This window comes from Amyelois transitella, chromosome 5 (genome assembly GCF_032362555.1).
Source record: "Amyelois transitella isolate CPQ chromosome 5, ilAmyTran1.1, whole genome shotgun sequence".
In the NCBI taxonomy this organism is placed as follows: domain Eukaryota; kingdom Metazoa; phylum Arthropoda; class Insecta; order Lepidoptera; family Pyralidae; genus Amyelois; species Amyelois transitella.
Genome location: NC_083508.1, coordinates 5121692 through 5142528, shown reverse-complemented (window position 1 = coordinate 5142528; position 20837 = coordinate 5121692). Strand labels below are relative to the sequence as shown.

Sequence of the window (20837 nt, the reverse complement as noted above, 5' to 3'; positions counted from 1 at the left end):
GTAAATTTTATACATTGCTCTATTTTCGTCGAATCTAATGGAGGAAACACAAATATACATTTCTGATTTCTGAGTAATCCGTATTGATGAAGAATCCGGTAACCTGAGGTGCACTATAAACAAAATAAAATTTATTGTTTTGTATGTGTGGAGATGGCATCTGAACAATATTTAAATACACATATTTTAAAGAAAGCAAAGATTAATAATTGCTTCTCGAAACTGTTAGTGTAGGCGTCTTCGATATTTTTTTAATTGTTGTTCTTTCCGGATTCCGATAATATTTTTGGTCACAATTGTTCAACACAAGCCTTAGGTATATATTTTTTTGCTTATATTCTAGGACTATCCATGAAAAAAACAATAAGTAATGAAATGTACAATTATCATTAAACTTGACCTTCCCTCTCGGCTAGCATGTCGAAGTGAACCGTAAAAAGGCAATAAACCAGGTTAATTTGTCGCCAACAACGTCCATTGTATAAGCAATCGCAATAAAACTCTACTTGTGCTAATACGACAAAGGGCATCATCAAACCGACTGAATAATTACACAACTTAATTTATGAAACATGATAAAAAATTAATACATAATATCACTGCCGTATTTAGTATTCAATTTATTACTTGTATTAAGATATTCATGAAGACCTCTGTTTCGCAGTTCTGGAAAAAATATTTTAGGATTTTTTTCAATACTACAGGATTTAACTATGTTTGGAAAGGTAATAAAAGTACTTATTACAATATTAATGAATATTTTTAATGCGTCCGGTAGTACTCGAAACTTCATTAAGTCGTAATTTAAGACCGCTCAAAGTATTATTTAGACGTGTTATCCTGCCTGATGCTATTTAGTATGGTAAACGTGTTAGGTACTGTTCATTATATTAATATACATTCACACTGCGAATTCTAAGCAACAGTTCTTTGTCATTGTAACTCTATGTAACTGAGTCATTGGAAATGGTTTCTAGGAAATAGATGCATTAACATTATGCACTCTATTTGATTATTCAGTGCGGCTGTTTTATTAACAGGGTCAAAGGTTTAAGGATTTTAACTAGTTTACAAGACCAAATCCCAATATCATAGTGGATACGAGTATTAATGATATCGCACATTTATTTCTCCCACAAGTAAACACCAAAAGTTGGAACGAATACAAAAAATACCTTTTAAAAGAAATAAAAATAAAACTATAAATAATAGACGTTGCAGATAAAACATTGTTAAAAAATATACGATTGTAAATAAACGATTAGTTTTCTTACATACACGAATTGTCCACATTAAACAATTTATAACATCAAATAACTTACTAGATGCCAACCCGTTATCAAGACGTTCCTTTGGCTTTTAATAAGATTTATTATATCTTTTTTTTCTTACTTCTAATTTTTCACTTCCAACTGGCTAAGTAATAAATCTTAAAAGTCGTAATTTAAAACATTCTCTCGACAGGAGATTTTGTTTTAATAGATCTGCGCACTTACTAGTGATGAATTGACTAATTAATTTGTTTGAATGTACAGCAGTTATTCTGTATTTATTGTATGTTTAAAAGTTTTTTCTTATTGATTGTACCTGACTACCGCTACTGCACACATTTGTGTTAGAGTTTCTTGTTTAACTTTGTTGTTGGTGGTTATCCAATTAAGTGAAATTGGATAACTACCAACTATAAGTGTATAGGAACTGCTCCCTTGTTCACAAGGCATATCTTGATATTTGCTCTTTTTACACTTCAGATTACCTTAAAGATAGAGAGAGAGGGTATATAAGCCATTAGTCCTATCAACGTTCGCGAATAAGCTCATTGCTCAATATTCAAGCATTTGAAAAAGAAAGCGACCATTATTTTCAGTTAAAGGAAGGTCGGCCTACTTTCTTAGGTTTACGAAAATACCTAATTTCAAAATTATTTTAATTTTATTCGTAGGTCTGTGGTGGAGGCGACAGATGTGCAACTAAACATGCGCGTGGGCATCCACACCGGGAGGGTTCTGTGCGGGGTGCTCGGCCTGAGGAAGTGGCAATACGACGTGTGGTCCAATGACGTCACGCTGGCCAACAACATGGAGGCCGGGGGAGAGCCAGGGTAAGTGAACATATATGTACCCCAGGCCCGGACAGGAGAGGCGGAGGGTGCACGTTAACATGAGAGAGAGTACCTCCTCCTCCAGTGATAGTCAAACTTGGTGTTTGGCTCTTGGACCGAACTTTTTGTTTCTGCAATTTATGCACAGTGCATTTTTTGTAGCAGATAAATTTCACAGCTTAGCTACTTTTAAAAATCCATTAATTTAGTTTAATTTTTTATCTAATGTTTCATCTTTTGGTGTTTTTATAGATATAATCACCCTCAGGGTTAAGAATGTCGATTGATCGATTTGCTTATGTCACTAAAACTTTCATTAATCTTATTTTCGTTATGGCATGTTTTAAGATTATTCTAATGTAAGTAACGTAAACATCTCGCCCTTCACGTTGTGGAAAAATACAGTGACTTTCTATGTGACACTGTTAATATTAAGGTTTTAGTGCCCTCGCCTTGTTTTTGTCAGCAGATTTTCCTGGTTACAATATTAACAGTATGTTAAGGATATCTATTTATAGTGTTGGTTTGTTACAGTCGGGTGCATATAACCCAGGCCACGCTGGAATGCCTGGGCGGCGCCTACGAGGTAGAACCGGGCCACGGCACCAACCGCAACGCGTACCTGCGGGATCACTCTGTGCAGACCTATTTTATCATACCACCGCCTAGAAGACGGAAAGTAAGTTAATGCGTTTGTTAATGTATCGACTTTTAAAAAGAGAGAAGGTTCTTAATTTGTTGGAATCTTTTTATGTTGTTAAATTATTAAATTATAAGTTATGTACATTAAAACATGTTATTTATTAATTTAATAAATAACATGTTTTAATGTACATAAAAACGATGTTGCGTTGTTACGTCGAAATATACCTAAATATAAAGAACTTATTATGATTATTATATTTACCGATGGTTTTGTCTATTGCAGATGTGCTTATCAACTGGAGTAGGCCTTGGCTCGTCACGTCGCAAACTCTCTTTCAAAAATGTCTCCAACGTAGTGGTCCAGTTACTACACTCCATAAAGTTCAATGTGGACGTGCCTTTTTCCAACATGGCCGCCTCGCCACAGGAGCTCAAGGCCAACGCAGCCAGGAAGGTACTTGTTTACGGACTAATAACTCTGATGAAAATGTGTCGTCGTGTGATTTCCACTTCATCAAGTTGCGGCGAAACCCGCCCACATTTTTAAACTCTTTTATGAGCGGCTTTCGATGCATATATATTGTTCCTAGCTAAAGATATTCTCGTGATTGCCTTTTTAGTTTTGATATTCAACATTTTACAAAATACACTGCCTTCCTCTGTGGTCATGGCTAAATAGTACGAAGCCTTTGCCCACGGCTTTATTATTTCTTCAGAAATTTCAACAGTGAATTCTCGACCGGACTATTTCCTTAAAGGTGAGTTCTATTTATTTCGTTTATTATAATTTCCATTGAGTGTTGTTATTACATGTGAATTAATGTATATACTGGAATAACGTGGATTATTATTTAACCTTTGAGTAGTGTTCAGAGAAGTTAAAGTGCGAAGGTTACAGGTTCCATTGCATTTTAATTAACACAATAAAGAACTGTCCTTTTTTTAATGAACCTATTGTGTATATTTGAATAATCATTCAGTACGCAATCACACCATCAATACCATCCATATCAATTAAATTGTTCTTTCAATTTTTATTTCGTTCGTTTGCATTGACGTCATTGTTAGCGAACCGTTTAAATGTCATTTGCAGGCTACATGCTCATGTTTACAGTATCTTGATATAGGTAGTAATTTATGGATGTACAAAAGGAGAATGCTATAGAGCCTGGAACATTGTGATCGTTGTAGGCTCTCATCCTCGCGGTCAGGTACGCTACTAGCTGTGGTGTGGTACAGGTGCTGGACTTGCGGCGGGCGCTGCACGCGGAGCCGGGGTCCGCGGAGGCGCTCCGCTTGGCGTCCCTGCGCGCGGAAGACGTGAGCGCCGCGCTAGAGGGCCCCCCGCCCGCTTGCCCCGCCACCGCCCCCCACCACCACACCTTCGACGCCGTCATGCAGCACCACGCTCTCCGCACACACCCCACGGTCGACACGACACATCCTCCTCGCACTTACGTTGATCTACTCACGGTCTATCAGCGGGCTTGTTTTGTTCCGGTTTCGATCACTAACCTAGTCGTTCTGATGATCAATGTTATGAAAACCCAAACCCAATGCGGTTTTTGGCATCTAGAATGAGACTGAAAATATTAATTTTCTTTATTAAGTAAATTGCTATATTAAATACTTATAGGAATTTGTTACAAAGTTTCTTTCCCGATAAAACTTTTACTAAATAGTTGACATTCCGTGACTTGTAGACCAACGTCTTGCTACGCACACGCTTTTTTATCTGTGCTCATGTTACGCCAAGAGCGTGCCGCTTACCCTACTGGGGTAAACTCATCACAGAAAACATTTCCATAATAAAAACTTAGTCAAATATAGTTGTAGCTGATAGATCTGCGTACGTTTGTTTAGGTACACCTAGACATAGATCGCTGCGTAACACCGCACAGACAAATCAGTACCTCGTGCGTGAATTTACGGAACGTACGACTATATTTTTAGTTGTGTTGTCCGATACACCTGAACTGGTTCGAAATATTTTCCTACGTTCCTATTTGCAAGGTTAATAAAACATGGTCTTCATAATATTGAAACCACGTTGCTATGGCACCAACTATAATGGTGTCTGCTTCAAGGACTTGTAAACTACATGAAATGCATCGAAAGCGATGTGTTTTATATTGTGTAACCTCGCTTATGGTGGTACCCTTAGTAGATAGATTGGTTTTTGAGTGGTGGTTTTCAAACTAAATCTTTGCTGCTTCCTTTTTATTAAGGCGTGCATTGAAGCTTCAGAGTTCTACTGAAATAATTTTGCGAGATATTAAACTTTAAACAGTTTTTGCTTCGCACTAAATTACTGTTTTCATTGTGTACTTATTGACTGATATTAAATCCTTCACAAATTTTCACGATTTAGTTATTTTTCAACACATATCCGTCGTAGGAAACTAAATTTTTCTGATATCGATGTTGGCAATCAATGTTATCTATACGTGTGTCAGCACAATTTACAAACTCCCTTCTTCCTAAATTGTCATTTTAGTTGCTGGTTTTTAAAGCTTTCACTGTTATTTATAAATATATTATGTTTATAACTTATAAAATATAAGTTTAATCATTGCAAAAATATAAGAGTTGTGTTAATTATTTACTTTTAACTCTTTAGGTACCATATGTTCCTTTTATATTTATTTCTGTAAATTGTATTATTTTAAGGCACTGTAAAGTATATAAAGTGAAAATGTTATTATCCTTTATGTGGTCGTACAGTTCCAACGTATAAAAACCAACATTTATATTTTAAAAAATCGTTAGCGCCTTCAAAATTATTCGGTTGGTTGATACCAGATTGTGGAAGACTGAAATACACCAGCAACTAACATGAGGCGTCTGCTCGTTGTTTTTCAGATGTTCCGCCCTTGGACATTAGTTCCTCAACAAATAGCCGCTGAAACAGTAAGCGCAGACAATGTTGTTCATGTGTATTAATGTTTTCCACTGTACACCGGGCGACACACACTTAATATTCCCTATAATTTGTAGGTGGTACTCACCTCAGTCGTATGTGGACCACCTTGCGAGACAATTCGCACGTATACCACTATTTAACCAGGTGTGAGGACTAAACGACGTGAGCACTCGAAACCATTCACTGACACATTTTAAGGACAATTTTCTTTCAAAATTTTTGTGATCTTACTGATATTGTTTTACAATTATTTGAATAAAGCCAAGCGCACTGAACTGTGTTTCACTCTCTTACCCTGACTAGCTCCCCTGCACTAGAGCATGGCATGGTACCTTCGCCTGGACTAACTTGCATGGAACACCTGCCATTTGATTTTAACCATAATAACTTCTAGTGTTTACTTCTGTTTGATTATTTCACACGTTACACTTTTTGAAGTTTCGTATCATTGGAATGGTGAAATAATCAAGCACAGAAATATTAAGCTTTAAGAATAACTTTACTTTATTGAAGTAACTTTTTTAATCCAATACTGTTGACATACTTAATTTCCATCCAATATCGAACTATATTGATTTCTATACTCTGTTTAAATTTACTTTATCACTTCTAATAATGTGATGCTGCTTCGGAGACCGGACTTTTTGTTTCTAAGGTCAGTTTGAAATATTTGGTTGAAGCATGGAGTCGGCATGTGATGGACCTTATGACCCGAGTCTCTCTTCGTACCCTATCGTTGTTTCTAAACGTACCCTACCATTTGTGTCCAAAACGTTCCATTGTTATTTACCTACTTTACTATTTATAGATGATGTAAGATGGTATCGTTAACCATTTCGGTTATGATTTCACAGAATAAAGTAACGGAAAAGTTCAAGCGGCCTCTGAAAAAGCGTCACTCGTCTGTGTACCACCAGCCCACCAACCGCGTCAACAAGTACCTGGCGCAGGCCATCGACGCGCGGTCGGTACATCGCGAGAAAGCTACGCATGTCCATCTTCTGACTCTTTGCTTCAAAGATAGGGCGAAGGAGGAACAGGTGAAATATTTTAAACGTAACTGCTATATGAGTTAACAAAAGGCCATAAAACGATGTCCTATAAAATTTCATTTCATCAATGTTTAATTAAATATTCAGCTCATTTTCTGAATTTCTGAATAAAGCTGAATATATGGATACGATGGAATAACCTTGTAAACATTGAATAAATAGACTTTTTAACATCTTTTCCTATTAATATTTTCAGTATCGAGCATCAACAGACGGCGGATGGGCGGGGTCGCTCGGGGCGGCTCTGGGAGCGCTAGCGGCGGCGGGCGCTCTCCAGGCGGTCATCCTGCCTCGAACCTACATTCTTCTGATACTCTTCGTCACAGCCTTCGCCTGGTCTGCTGCAGTACTGGCCTTGACCCTGGCGGCAAGACTGAGGCTTATCCCCTGTGACGTTTCCAGGCCATTCGCATTGAGAAACGCTATCACAACGTTCACTATTGTGCTGGGATATGCTGTGGGACAAGTTAATGTTGTAAGTAAAAAATGTACAAGTTGATAATTACTAGGTAGCTATATTTTGACGGCCTCTGTGGCGCAGCGGTAGTACGCTTGTCTGCGACAGCGGAGGTCCCGGGTTCGAATCCCGGCCAGGGCATGATGAGATAAGAACTTTTTCTGATAGGCCTGAGTCTTAGATGTGTATCTACATAAGTATTTATTATGAAATATAGTATTGTTGAGGTAGTATCTTGTAACCCAAGTCTCGAACTTACTTCGAGGCTAACTCAATCTGTGTTAAAAGTCCCGTATATATTTATTTTATTTATTTTTGTAAGTTTTTTCATTCACAAGTGAACGGGCCGAGGGTCTGTTTGTCTAGTCAGAATAAAAAAGAATTTTCCCGTTCAAGATACGTCTTGTCGTCTCGTCGTCTTCTGGTCGTCTCCTTCAGTGTCCAAGTCGATTGTCCTTTTTTTCACAGTCTGTCAGTCGGTTTTAGTCATCTAAAATGTAAAGTCAGAGTCTCGTTTGTCCATGGAGGCTGAACGGCCGCTACAACAAGAAAGATCAAAGCTGTGGCTGAAGATATGTAGAATTAAAACAGAATTTTAGGGATCTTATTTGTTACTTCCAGGTAACATGTCGAAAAATGGATCTATGTCGGAATCTGACAGAAAACTACACCACCATGAACGAGGTGCGGCAAATGAGCGGCGACATCGCCGCTGCTCTATGGAACAGCGACGACCATAGAGCGTGTCCCGTCCCTATCTACATAACGTTGGGGTGCTGCCTTAGTATGCTGGCCGTGGCGGTGTTCTTACGACTGCCGATCCTGGTGAAAGGGATACTGCTAACGGTGATGACTGTCGGATATATGGCGCTTATACTGGCGTGGCATAAAGCGCTATTCGACTGTTACGATCTCATGACTGAGTGAGTATCTATGAGTTCTTGAATAATTCTAACTATCTGTGCCCAATTTCGTGGAAAATGCCGTTGATAATTACTTTTTCCTTTTGTTACTATGTCAATATTTTTAAACACTGTGAACCTAATAACACACCAAAATGTTGACGTGCATTTATACTTGCAAAACATAAATCTAAAACACGAACTAAAAAATACATGATTGAAGATCTAATCGACATAATCGCACCCTCACGTAGAATTCAGTTTCACATATTTGTTTCCTCTTCCAGGCCAGGCATGGTGGGGTCAGCGTACGTAGCATGCGCGTGGACGCTCGCGCTCGCCCTCGCGGTGTTGCTGCACGCGCGGCAGACCGAGTGGACGGCGAGGCTGGACTTCCTGTGGCAAGCGCAGGCCAGGGACGAGAAGCGAGACATGGATGCGTTGCAGGTAAACGCATTTTATGGTCTGTCTTTTACGCACCTACATCATAGTTATCATTCCATCCTGCTGTCACTAAATTCAAATGATATTTTAAAGACTGAATATTAGTGCTTGCTTTGGGAATTATTTTCTGTGGGGCCAACTGTATATAACAATTCCACAGATTTTCTGTATGTACCTATATGACAATACCTTAAGAAATTATTCCAACGTTGGCAGAAGGCACCACTGAGAGTTCACACTAAGGGCACAGAGAAAATCGCCATGTACAAATTAATAAAAAGGGATCATGGTTACCTGTTATTGCTTCAATTTACCTACATATTGTATTGTAAATGTTCAAGGTCGATTAACATTTCTTCCGCTTCATGACTATATGTATTGTTTTTTTCTTGTAGGCATCAAATAGAAGAATACTTTTCAACTTGCTGCCTGCGCATGTAGCGACTCATTTCTTGGACATGCAGTTTAGGTCTAACAGCAACATGGTAAGTATTCTTTGGCTTTATGGTATCGTAATTATTGCAGGAATCTGGAAAAATCTGTAGCTCGATTGGAAGGGGTTCAGATATGCTTGGCAGAATTCCAACTTCGAACCTTTTCATTAAAGCATAGATAGTTAAAGAGATGGCCATATGACAAGCCTGGCCATACCACGGCCATAGCCTAAGAGTTTTTGTTCTTTTGTAACCAATAAGGAGTTTTCAAAATAATATTAAAAAAAATTGTAACCATTTTCTCATCAAGGCGTAGAGGCAAGTGAATTGTCAGCTCAAGTGTTATTTTAAGTCAAATTGTACTTACGATTGGTGCCTTTATTTTTTCAGTTTTTCGTAAAACGTAGTACGTGACAATTGTCATTGACACTTGCCTTTTTACCAACGCCATCTATTGAGTTGTTACTTTCTTTTATATCCCCCCTGAAAAGCAATTATTGTAATAAACATATAAAACTTTGATAAACATAATGATTGCAAAAAGTTTATGATTTTTCTTATACTTGTATTAAAATTTGACTTATCCAAACAAAGTGTTATTTTGTAATGACAATTTTGCTTTACTTGTATTGAAAATCATGGTGGTTGTATGTGTCACATCACGCTTAGCTTATAATTAGGGCGGGTTCAGAGGCCGAGAAATTAGTTGTGATATAACGACACACCTCTCACTATTTGCGTCCTTTTTCTTTCTCCTGGCGTTAATCCCTTTTACGTCATCGCCTCTTTTTCCTTAATATATGGTAAGTATGTCTTAGTATATACGTAGAACAGTGTAGCTATGTTAAAACTACTTTCTAAAGTCTGGGCCAACCCTAAAGCACTCGTCATCACGCATGTCATTCATCTAACTATCATTTGGCAGCGGATTATTTATATATGTATTATGTTTTTCTCAATGTTGCCATCGTTTATATGATGCCTTTTAACACAATTTATACAAAGCTTCTGTAACAGTTTTGCATTGCATTTATGAAGTGACAGTTGCCAAGAACCTGTAAACACAATCATCCTCTGTAGGTACATTATCAATTTCGGTAGATTTTTAATTAATGTCAAGGTTTTACTTTTCGGGACCTCTCACATCAATAAGGGTATTTAAAAGCACAGCGTAAAAAATACTTTGCATATTTTTTATATTACTTGTCACAGATTATTAAACACATTTTTTATTAACTTTCGTACACTTCACACTTTAACTCTACCGAATCTCATTTCTCACTCTTCACTCCCGATTCAATTGTCCCTATCATATCTGGCACTGTCACTCGCTAAGCACGCATGGCTTGCCGCACGCTGACAGAGGCGCGGTTGGCAGGAGCTGTACCACCAGTCGTACCAGCGAGTGGGCGTGGTGTTCGCCTCCATCACCAACTACCACGAGTTCTACATGGAGTTGGACGGGAACAATCAGGGCATGGAGTGTTTACGGCTGCTCAATGAGATCATCGCCGATTTTGATGAGGTTTGTTGTCGCTTTTTATGTTAGATATTAAATAAGTAATAGACATTTTTAAATTTTGAAGTTATCCGTATGATAACAATTTAATAATACTTATTGGTAAGTGTCCTGTATTTTCCAATTTGGGTCGTTGGTAATAATATTCCTTAGAACGAATATATATGAGCGACTTATTGCTTTGTGACTTAGCGTTATCTTGTTTACTTTGTTGATATTATTTGGATTCACTTGATGAGATTCCGGGATTAATATGTTAATTAAATGTGTATTTTAGTTTTCAAAAAATATCTTTATACTTTAATTGCCATTAATTAATTCAATTAAAACATAGATTTATTTTAATGTTGACGTGGATACACTATATTCTGATTGCTTTTTCAGCTACTAGGCGAGGACCGCTTCAGTGCTATCGATAAGATCAAAACTGTGGGGTCCACCTACATGGCGGCGGTCGGCCTGATTCCCGACAAGAAGATGACAGATGATGCGAGCACTCGCAAGCACATGGCCACGCTCGTCGAGTTCGTGTTCGCTATGAGGGACAAGCTCAAAGATATCAATGACAACTCATACAATAATTTCATGTTGAGAGTGGGTAAGTTATACGGTTCAAAATAAACACAAATTGATACATACATAATTAACATATTTATGGTAGTAATGCCTAATAAACATTTTAATGTATGATATGATTTTTTAGGTATAAACATCGGGCCGGTCGTCGCTGGGGTTATAGGGGCAAGAAAACCACAGTACGATATTTGGGGTAACACAGTCAATGTCGCGTCCAGGATGGATTCCACAGGTCTACCGAACCACACGCAAATTACCGAGGAGGTGTATCAGGTCCTCAAAGATATGCCTTACCGATTCGCCTGTCGTGGATTCGTGAACGTAAAAGGGAAAGGCCAAATGACGACATATTTTTTAACAGACAGGGCGCCCGTTAACGGCGGCCCCGTCAACCTGACCTCGAACGGCCCGACCCAAAATCCACCGACCGCATACGGCGGAGTCGCAACACCGCTCGCGATGCTGCAGAATTCCGCGCGAAGAGCCGCTTCGAACCCTTCACGACTGCCGCCTCTAAGAGAGGCGTCCGTCGCCGGCGAGACCGAGCCGCTGCTGCCGTCTAACGGTCACCAGATGAACGGGAATCACAAAGGAAGCAAGAGCAGAAGGATCAAGGAGGAGGAGACGCCGCCCCCGCCGCCGCCGCACGGGCTGGCGGGCCCGCGCTGGCCGCCGCCGCGCGCGCTGGTGCCGCCCTGGCCGCGGCCGCAGGAGCCGCGCCCCGCCGCCGCGCACAAGCGCCGCCTGCCCCGCCCGCGCTCCAGCGAGAGCCTGCCGCTGGCGCGCAGCCCGCGCGTGCACTCCTCCGCCGACGAGCTCAGTTCCCTCACGCGCTCGCCCAGCCTCAGCTCCTCCGACGAGAGCTACTCGCGCACCACCGACGCGTCCCCCTCCCCGCCGCGCCCGCTCCCCTACGTCCCCCCGCTCAGGGCGCAGCGGAACCAGAACCCCACCTACGACTATCCCCCGGTCCGACAGAGCAAGCCTGCTCCCGATCGCGTCAATGAAATATACGCTAAACATAAAATCAATAAGAAACCATCGCTCGATGATAAATTCATAGATGGCGGCGACGACTACCATAAAGATGAAGAAAAGTTCCAGAGGTTCCCCTCAGCGGTAATCAATATGCTTCAAGCTTCCGTGAAACGGGACGGTTGTTGTCAAACGGACAAGAAAGACGTCTCCGGTCGCTTTGCGCATAGAACCAATTCGTTCTCGAGTTCGGGCAGTAGACCGAACCATCTGAAACACTTGAATCACGATAGCAGAGAAGTGTTCACGAAACGAAGTCCGACGGACGTGGTCTGCGTTCCACCTTTCGAGAGAGAAATACAAAGGCTGCTCGATGATAAGAATATTTTAAAAAGTAATTCGCAGAAAGTGGAGCGTAAGGAATTGAAATTAGAACTAAGGTAAGTATTTCAAAATGTATACGTTAAATAAATCTTTTGATATCCTTATTAGTTATAAAGATTGGGAAAAAATTGACACTGCCATTTTATTTAAGTTTATAGTTTTGCCAGACAAAAATAACCTCCCAATTTTTCATGTCAGGGCACAAAACCCAGCACTAGAGCCGGTTCGCAATTGCAACAACAACAGCAGCCCCCTGCATGCAGTGGGGTTAGCCGCCATCACGCAGTTGGCGCGGGCGGAGGTGAGCCCGGGGCGCGCCGGGGCCATGCTGCCCAACGAGTTCCCCGGGGTCCTGCCCACCGACGTCGTGGTTGAACTACCCTCACCCACGCATTCCGCTGAACACAATCTAAGGTATTATTTGCCGTTTAATATAATAATTATGTTCATTTTATTGCCAGTATTTTTCTAATAAAACTATTCCACAATTTTGTATTGTTTTAGTCCAACTAGCGAACGAAAGGCGGAAGCGGCAACTTCAAAGGATAAGCAAGAAAGTGAAATCCAGGATAGACTTCATAACCGGGTAAATATTTTGTATGGTTTTTATAACGTAAAACATACACAGTAAACCGACCATAGTAACTACATAATCGATTTGTGTTTTAGGTGACCACTTCGAATCACAGAGAAATGGGCCTCTACGGTGAGAGTCAATCCGAATGGAGTTCGTCATGTTCAGAAGGGGACGGGGAGGGGGACGGGGGTCAGCCCGAGAGCACCGGCTACACCACTGACGACCCGGCGCTGGAAAATGTGTCCATGTTGAACGAGGCGGGGCTCACGGACGCCGAGGCGGCCCTCAGTGACGTCAACTCTTGTTACTTCGACCGCGACGACGATGTCTCCTCTCGGGCATCGTCTCGTCTTCTCGATTCTGAGGCTTTAGTCTCCCTCGAATCCCTTAGTGCAATATACGACTCTGATGAACCCGCGCACAGATACTTAGCGAACATACGCACTGTGAGCGAATCTATTACAAGGAACTTTGGACAGCCAGCCCACGTCACCGACGGAGAGAGTGATGTGTAGTGATACCTTGTGATACCTTTGTGTGAAGTATGAATTCGATTGACTGAACTAGTTTCGTGTGTACTTTTGAATCGATGATTGAGGTAATATTGTGATAGCTAAGAAATCTCAGACGCGTTCATGACAGACTTCCGAAACGTCCACGGATACGTGACGAAATTTTGAATTCGCTCTCTATTCCTTAACAGAATGAATACTCAGAAGATTTTCTTTTTAAAACTTGTTTGTGGTGGATGGACCGAGTGTAGCGAAAGAAAAATTGAAACTGTCGATATTTTCGTATCGGTCTTGTTATACTGCTGATGTGCCTGTTGATTTTAATGACTTATACTTTGTAAATTGTCCATATGTACCTTATACAAACTATATATAAATCTGTATGATATTCATGTACAGCCGAAGGTGCCATGTGATGGCGTGCGTCATCTAGGAGTATGCGATAATCTCTACAATTATAAGGTGCTCTGAATATTGTGGTTTGTGTTTAGATAATTCTAATGAAATTGAATTCGAGCGACCAATAACTGTGCTGTAGAAGTTCTAGTGTAAAGGGCTGGTTCCCGCTGTGTACAGTTTTGTCTTGTCTCCAACGTGTTCAGTGTCGAGACAAGACATTTTACGAAGGAAATATAAACTTTTGCATTTCAATTAATCTTTAGTGTAAACAGTGTTACCATAGACTGGAAGAGTATCTTTTAGAGATTGTTTCTTGAGAATTAAAGAATCCTACATATGTAATTTAGAATACCTATATGAAAATGAATATCATTTAGTTTGTATTTTATATCTATTAATAGCTTACTATTATGAACCGAATTCGCCTACGTCGTCGTGTTACAACATTATGTTAAGAGAGACGAAGTCACGTCGTTATCATTTTTTCACTCCACTCTTTCGTAATTTACATTATCTAGTCACTTTAATACAACATTTATTCCCGTCATTATAAAAATGGTGCCATTGTGATTCTATCTTTTAATTTCTGTTTCTTTAAATTTGTTATTTCTCTTTTATTTTTTTTTGGTTTTAGACGAATATTATGTTGATATTCTTGAGATACCTCTGTGGAACCTTTATTTTTAGTTATTTATTTTTATTTATATATTAACTACTTAAAACATCTTATTAGCAAATACAGATTATTACGAGAAAAGTACAATTTTACGCATAAAAAATAATAACTTTGTTTATTGAGAATACCTATTCCTAAGTTCTAACTGATCTTTGACATCTCTGTCAATTTTGTGTTATAAATAATACCTATTTTTTTTTATAGTGCAAAATGTAATCAATGAATAGCACAGTCATGCGTACCTACTTTGCATATATAACTGGTTTACTTAGATTGTGTACTTAAAAATTAAACAAATACTTACAAGTGGTGTTTCAATCATTCGTGGTTAGATATATCTAATCAAAATTATACTTCAAATTGATCATATATATTAAGTATATATTAAGATTCCGTTTTTATGATTTATTAATCTACACTGATATTTGCTCTAGATAAACCTCCGAATTACACTGATTAATTTATTTACGCTGCAAAGTAAGCGGTTTATTTATTTTCTTTTTGGTGCCGTATCGTTCTCGGCACTTTAGAATAGAACCGCTCCATATCTTTCCCATGGATTTTGTAAAAGGCGACTAAGGGATAAGCTTCTAATAAAAGCTGATAAGCTTCTTCTTGTAGGCGATGAGCTTGCAACCTATCACTATTCGAATTTCAATTCCATCATTAAGCCATACGCTGTACGTGGCCTCTGTTTACCCCGTAAGGGATATGAACGTGACTTTATGTATATATTTCATTGACGAGAGAAAATAAAAAGCAAGTATATTTCTCGCATTTCAAATAATAATAACTTGCCCGATATTGTTTCCGAGCAACAGGCAAAGAGTTAACTTATTGTGAGGAGAAAGTACGTTTATCAACCTAATCAGGGCTGACGACAGGGCTTCAGTGAGATCTAGGCAATTGTTGATCTTTGTAAATATAATTGTTCAAATGTCAAGTGCTATTCCACTTTTAAATAAGTTTATCATGCAGTGAAGAGATCATTATTTTTTTAATAATCATCATGTTTGCTATCTTTATTCCTTGTATTTCGAATCAATATTTTTCTTGTTGATGTATGTACACATAGTGCCAAAATATTTTAATTAAAGCTTGTATGAACATTATTTGTTTAATGTTGTTATAAATAAGTCCATGACTAAAAATACTAGGTATTCAATCGAAATTGAAACTTAGAACTTTTGAAAAAAAAATACGATTTGGAAAATAGAGAATATCTGTTGTTTAGAATAAATATATCCTTTGTAACCCCGGTAGATGAAAGCATCTCAATACGGTCGTCTATTTTAATATACTAACTTGTTATGGAATCTAAATAATAATTGTAATTCAACGCATGAAAAGATAAACAAAGGCAGATAAAAAAAGCATTGTAATTGTAGTACATATACATTACACACTGAAAATTGTTGTTACGTAATTCATGTTGAAATGTAGAGCACTATGTAAAACATAAATAAATGCTGAATGTACCTAATTAAAATATCAATTAAAACGAATTTGATATTTCATTTCGAACAGTTAACAAACTGGATACTTATATATTAATAGTAAATCTTATGTATAATACATTTATTTTTGTAGTTACTTGATTGCGCCTTGTGTAGTAATGTGTATTATGTACCTACCTATTTTTATTTATTTCAATTCAATTAAGCAATATTACTTACAAATTAAAAATGATTTACATGATCTGCATATGGTTTTAATTTTTTACGAGAGGACATAGCTTAATTTCCGTTCCCATATGAATTTCGAGAAATCCTATCTACCTATCGGCAAAGCCTACATCTTTCTACTTGCCGCGATCTCTGCATACTTCTTTCGCATCATCCACATTCATAACTCTTCCCTCCTTAATTTGATCAAGATACATTCGACTAGGCCTTCCCACTCCGACCTTTCCCTCCACACTCTCCTTGTATAATTCATTTATATTATAATTCATCCTCTCCACATGACCAAACGATCTTAACAAATGCTATCTAAGTGCACCCATATAGACCTCGATCTAGTCAGTCAGCATAAAACTTTATTTTAATTTAATGAAGTTTTTCGTTATTCGAATATTTAAATAAAATTATAACAGTTCTTTAAATTATGATCGTATTGTATAGTATCTTCACATTATTTTAAATGCTTAGCTTGAATCTTCTCGTCAGTTTCAAATGAGTCACGAGCATCAAAAATAACATCTCATATATATTCTCAACCGTTACTGTACTGTAATTTCTAAGAAGTTGCAAACAGTAAAGATCCTATGTACCGAAGTATATGTGAGGGCCATCTATGAATTCCTGATGCTTTAATGGCTTTGACATACCCAGAGAGGTTCAGGTGTCGTCGGTTGGCGTGTTGTCTTCCGCATACTAATGCCCTTCACCTTGAAACTTGCCACCTGAGACCAGGAGAACGGATGTCATAATTTTATACCACGTGGTTTTTATTATTCGTTTTTATATGTCTGGAGCGTTGTACCTACCTACTTTCCAAATTCTTTCTGAACAAAAAATTATAAAAGTGATAACTACTTCAGGATTGGCGTTTACGACCACTAAACCCTACGAATATAAATTTCGAGTTCCTATGAGGCTTGGAAAGTCTTGGCAGATAATAATAATAAGGCGTGGATAGAACAGGTAACTATCCTAAATGGCAAAAAATGTGTAGCTGCAACCTGTTACGTTTTTGTGTCGCTTTTGAACCTTTGCAGAGGATCGACTTTAAAGATTAGTCTTATAACTAGATATTTAAAATTCTGTAATTTTGACACAAACACAGGAACTTTGTTTTAGCTTTACTGCATGTTATCTGCAGCCTGGTTGGCATGGTAATATTGATCAAGCGTTTTCGTATTCAGAGTTAAACAAGCGTCATTACTTTACACAAGGAAAATATATAGCTACTGGAATGACATCAACAAACAACAGCAAAGCAAAAGTTATTGCTGTTATTAAAATAATGTGCGTGAGTGTGACTCACATATCGAAGCGGAATGCCGATGTTCACTTAAACTTTAAATTGTAACCTGGTTTATAAAAGCTGATAAAACGGTTTGGTGATGGCATAAAGATTCCTATGAGTCAGGTAAAAATTTTTAATCAGCGAAAGTTTCATTCAAAATATTCTGAAATAGTTTGTAGTAGTGTAAATCCTGGCCTGACGCGGCGCACTAGCCACCACCACAGGCGCAGCTGCTCTGCCTGACGCGGCCGCTCATTGGCTGCCGCCGGTAACCGGTCGGGCTTCGCCCCGTGCCCCCTCAGGCCCCGCAACGCTACAAACAACTTCAAATTCTTATTCATGTTCCTTGCCACGACCGTTGCTGTCGCTGAGAGCGCGCATTTTGTACCCGTATTTCGCGTAATCTTATCGAAATGTGTTCAGTGTTAAATACTTATTATGTATTTGGATTGTGAATTATTAAATTAGTAACAGTGAATTCAGTACTCTGACGGATGTTACAACTGCGCTATGAAAATACACGGACGCACCAGTAGTTTTATCCTTTTTGTTTTACCAGTGGTTCGAGAGCGGGTCCGACGCAGGGTAACCTTTGCCATGTGCATCAGATAGTGTTGTGCTCGTATTAGTTTGTGGATAAACTAATATGTTAGCTTGTGGATGCTTCAATTTGTGAGTGGTGAGGTGTTATCGTAGTGTTGTGGTGAATCATAGTGGTGTGACATGAAGGTGACGGTGTGTTTCGGGTCGGTGCGGGTGCTGGTGCCGTGCGGCGCTGGCGACCTGCTGGTCAGGGAGCTCGTCCGCGAGGCGACACTCCGCTTCAAGAAAGCAACAGGACAGGTGGGTTTCCTCTAATCAATCAACTTTTCGCGCCGTTTCCGCGCGTTTTCATTGGCTATCGGCTCGTGTTTATGTGTGTTAGGGTGGGCGAGTAACGTAAAGGAAGTTACGAGGATGTCAGTTGGGATAAAATAGCAATTTTCGATTTGTGGGTAGATTGCTACGGCACTCAATCGCTATATGTTTACTTAACGATCGTTATGCATCTTACGTTTTAGGTTACATATATGACTGGACATAGGGTATCGAAAAATAAATATCTTTTCATCATATTAAAGTGAAAAAAAATATGCACACATGATTCCATAGCAGGCTTTAAATTGATTGCATTAGGCTTAATCTAGTCAGTATCACAAATGGTTGAGATAGAAGGAGGTTTTGTAACGTGACCACCTTTGGTTTTTGCGCTAATGACCATTGGCTATGGAATTCACGATGTTGCCGGAGCAAGAACTACTTTCGCGGCGACATGTCTATTCTGACTGGTCAGCACTGGCCACATTTGGCGGAGCTTTGCTGTGATGCAGTCAAACTAGATTTGTGCGCAGTAAGTACTCTAGCTTGAATTTCATAATGCAGACGGCACGATTTAAAAACAATCCGTAAGTAGGTAACCGTCCTACCCAAGTAAAACAAAAACAGCACGTGCATAAACCGACAGTCAAAGAATTGAAATGACTGAAAACGAACGTATACTGGAAGGTTTTATTATAAGGGCTCCGATGACAAGAAGCATAGACGAGCAGAAATTATCTCAAATACCTAAAATATTACTATGTTTGTTTCTCATAATAAAGCAAACATGACTCTAGGCACACAATACGGCCCAGAATTACACATTTTCTATAGGCCTTAGGCTACCGCTATCACAAGTCTACCAGCTTTTGACACTGACGTGCCAGTCGGCACTTAAACGCCATGCAGTCGCGGCAAAGTTTTCATGAATAAATAAATTTTACGAATATTATTCGCAATAACTTATCTGTTAACACCTTACTTTCAAATCTAGGTCAATAGAAGTAAATAAAGATTAACGCTTGGATTACATATCCGTCGTAAAAATTGCCACATTTAGACTATGTAAATTAAATACTTATAAGTTTAAGCAATGCCTGAACATAAATATCATTCAATATTTTTTAAGGAACTGCTCGAACTTAGGTAATTTTGTTGCGTGTTATGAAATTTGCATCATCATTTAGTAGGTATGTCGTAAGTTATCGATCCAATGTTTTGATTAAGTTTGATTGAAAGGAATCATAAGGTCTTAATCCTGAACATTGAGCAAGAGACTTAGAAAAGGAGATTTATTTGCATTTTTCACTTTGCAAATATCCAATCGTATGTCACAAAAGAAGCCTTGAAAATTAATTTGTTAAACAGCGTTATTTAAGTTCATTAGCAACAGACGTTCACCTGTTAGAACCCGCGACCTACGTTCTTACCAGCAAGTACCACGTAGGCAGCAGCTGGCCTTGCACCGACCACCACGGTGCATTGCTAATTGTTTACAATCATACGTGGCGTGAAATATCTCGCATACCATTCTTGTGAAGACATAAATATGCATAATCTTTATTGAGACGGAATCAATATTAGGTATGAATGCTTTATTAAATAGGATTTTATGGTTGGGATAACAGTAACAAAAGTGGTAGTTCAATTCTTAGGTCAATAAGATTTTCACCTATGTAAAGTAAAAGTTAAGTTTTATCGGCAAACGTGCATTTCTGCATGATTGACTATTTATTGCACAACAGCACCGGAAAGGTCGCGAACCGAATTTAATAAGCGGAAAAATCTTGTTAGCCGGTCTACCGGCGGAACGATATAGTATCCAGACTTCGATAGTACACCTTTTTTTAACAAAACCGGTCGAAAGTACTAAAATATTATTTCTATTGTACCGTCACGTATTACGTTCCAGACGGCAATATATTTTGAACTCTTTAAAACAGTCAAAACTGGGAAAATACTGGATAACCAAAACAATGGCCCCGTTGTTTCGGAACGTCCCGGCACGGCCCTCGCCAGGTATGCGAGCCTCGGGAGGCGCCTTCAAACTCGAAACACCTATTGTGCCCGTGCTGTATGCCGTGGATCGCCCGAAGACCGGTTCTCAGAAAAATGACGAGACATTCTTATGAATAAGTACTTACATACTATAACGTCGCTACGATACCGCTGTTACTATAAAGCCATTTCATTTAGACATGTTATTTGATAGATATGAACTGTAAACGCTGTGTAATACCAGGGGCCAGAATTCAGATTTGTAATTAGCTTATCTATATGGCAAAACAAAATTAATGACAAACAAGCACACAGAATTGTGGGCGTAGTCTGTTTCGGTTTACGTCAACTCTTATTATCATCATTCCACTTTTCTGGCAAAAGTTTCATTGCTTACGTTACGTTTACTAAACTTAACAATCATTATTGTACACT

At 38.9% G+C, this 20837-nt stretch overlaps 2 protein-coding genes across 4 annotated transcripts in view; both read left to right on the top strand.

The window, feature by feature from the left end:
• LOC106139091 (Ca(2+)/calmodulin-responsive adenylate cyclase) overlaps positions 1–16234 on the top strand; it is a 63276-nt gene extending 47042 nt beyond the window's left edge. Inside the window, exons 9-24 of one of the 3 annotated variants that reach the window (XM_060954840.1) lie at positions 1943–2101; positions 2636–2780; positions 3030–3200; positions 3986–4066; positions 5609–5656; positions 6524–6709; positions 6918–7196; positions 7800–8101; positions 8368–8527; positions 8920–9009; positions 10322–10483; positions 10862–11075; positions 11181–12468; positions 12611–12826; positions 12917–12998; positions 13082–16234. In XM_060954840.1, the coding sequence (XP_060810823.1) occupies positions 1943–2101; positions 2636–2780; positions 3030–3200; positions 3986–4066; positions 5609–5656; positions 6524–6709; positions 6918–7196; positions 7800–8101; positions 8368–8527; positions 8920–9009; positions 10322–10483; positions 10862–11075; positions 11181–12468; positions 12611–12826; positions 12917–12998; positions 13082–13504 (4006 nt within the window). In that variant the 3' untranslated portion in view covers positions 13505–16234. Of the gene's footprint in view, positions 1–1942; positions 2102–2635; positions 2781–3029; positions 3201–3985; positions 4175–5608; positions 5657–6523; positions 6710–6917; positions 7197–7799; positions 8102–8367; positions 8528–8919; positions 9010–10321; positions 10484–10861; positions 11076–11180; positions 12469–12610; positions 12827–12916; positions 12999–13081 lie in introns of all 3 variants that reach the window. The other 2 variants (XM_060954839.1, XM_060954841.1) reach the window with 2 other exon arrangements.
• A 1633-nt stretch (positions 16235–17867) lies between these two features.
• LOC106139075 (partitioning defective 3 homolog) overlaps positions 17868–20837 on the top strand; it is a 42533-nt gene continuing 39563 nt past the window's right edge. The window contains exon 1 of the mRNA XM_013340423.2: positions 17868–18389. Coding sequence (XP_013195877.2) covers positions 18270–18389 — 120 coding nt within the window. The 5' untranslated portion in view covers positions 17868–18269. The remainder of the gene's footprint in view (positions 18390–20837) is intronic.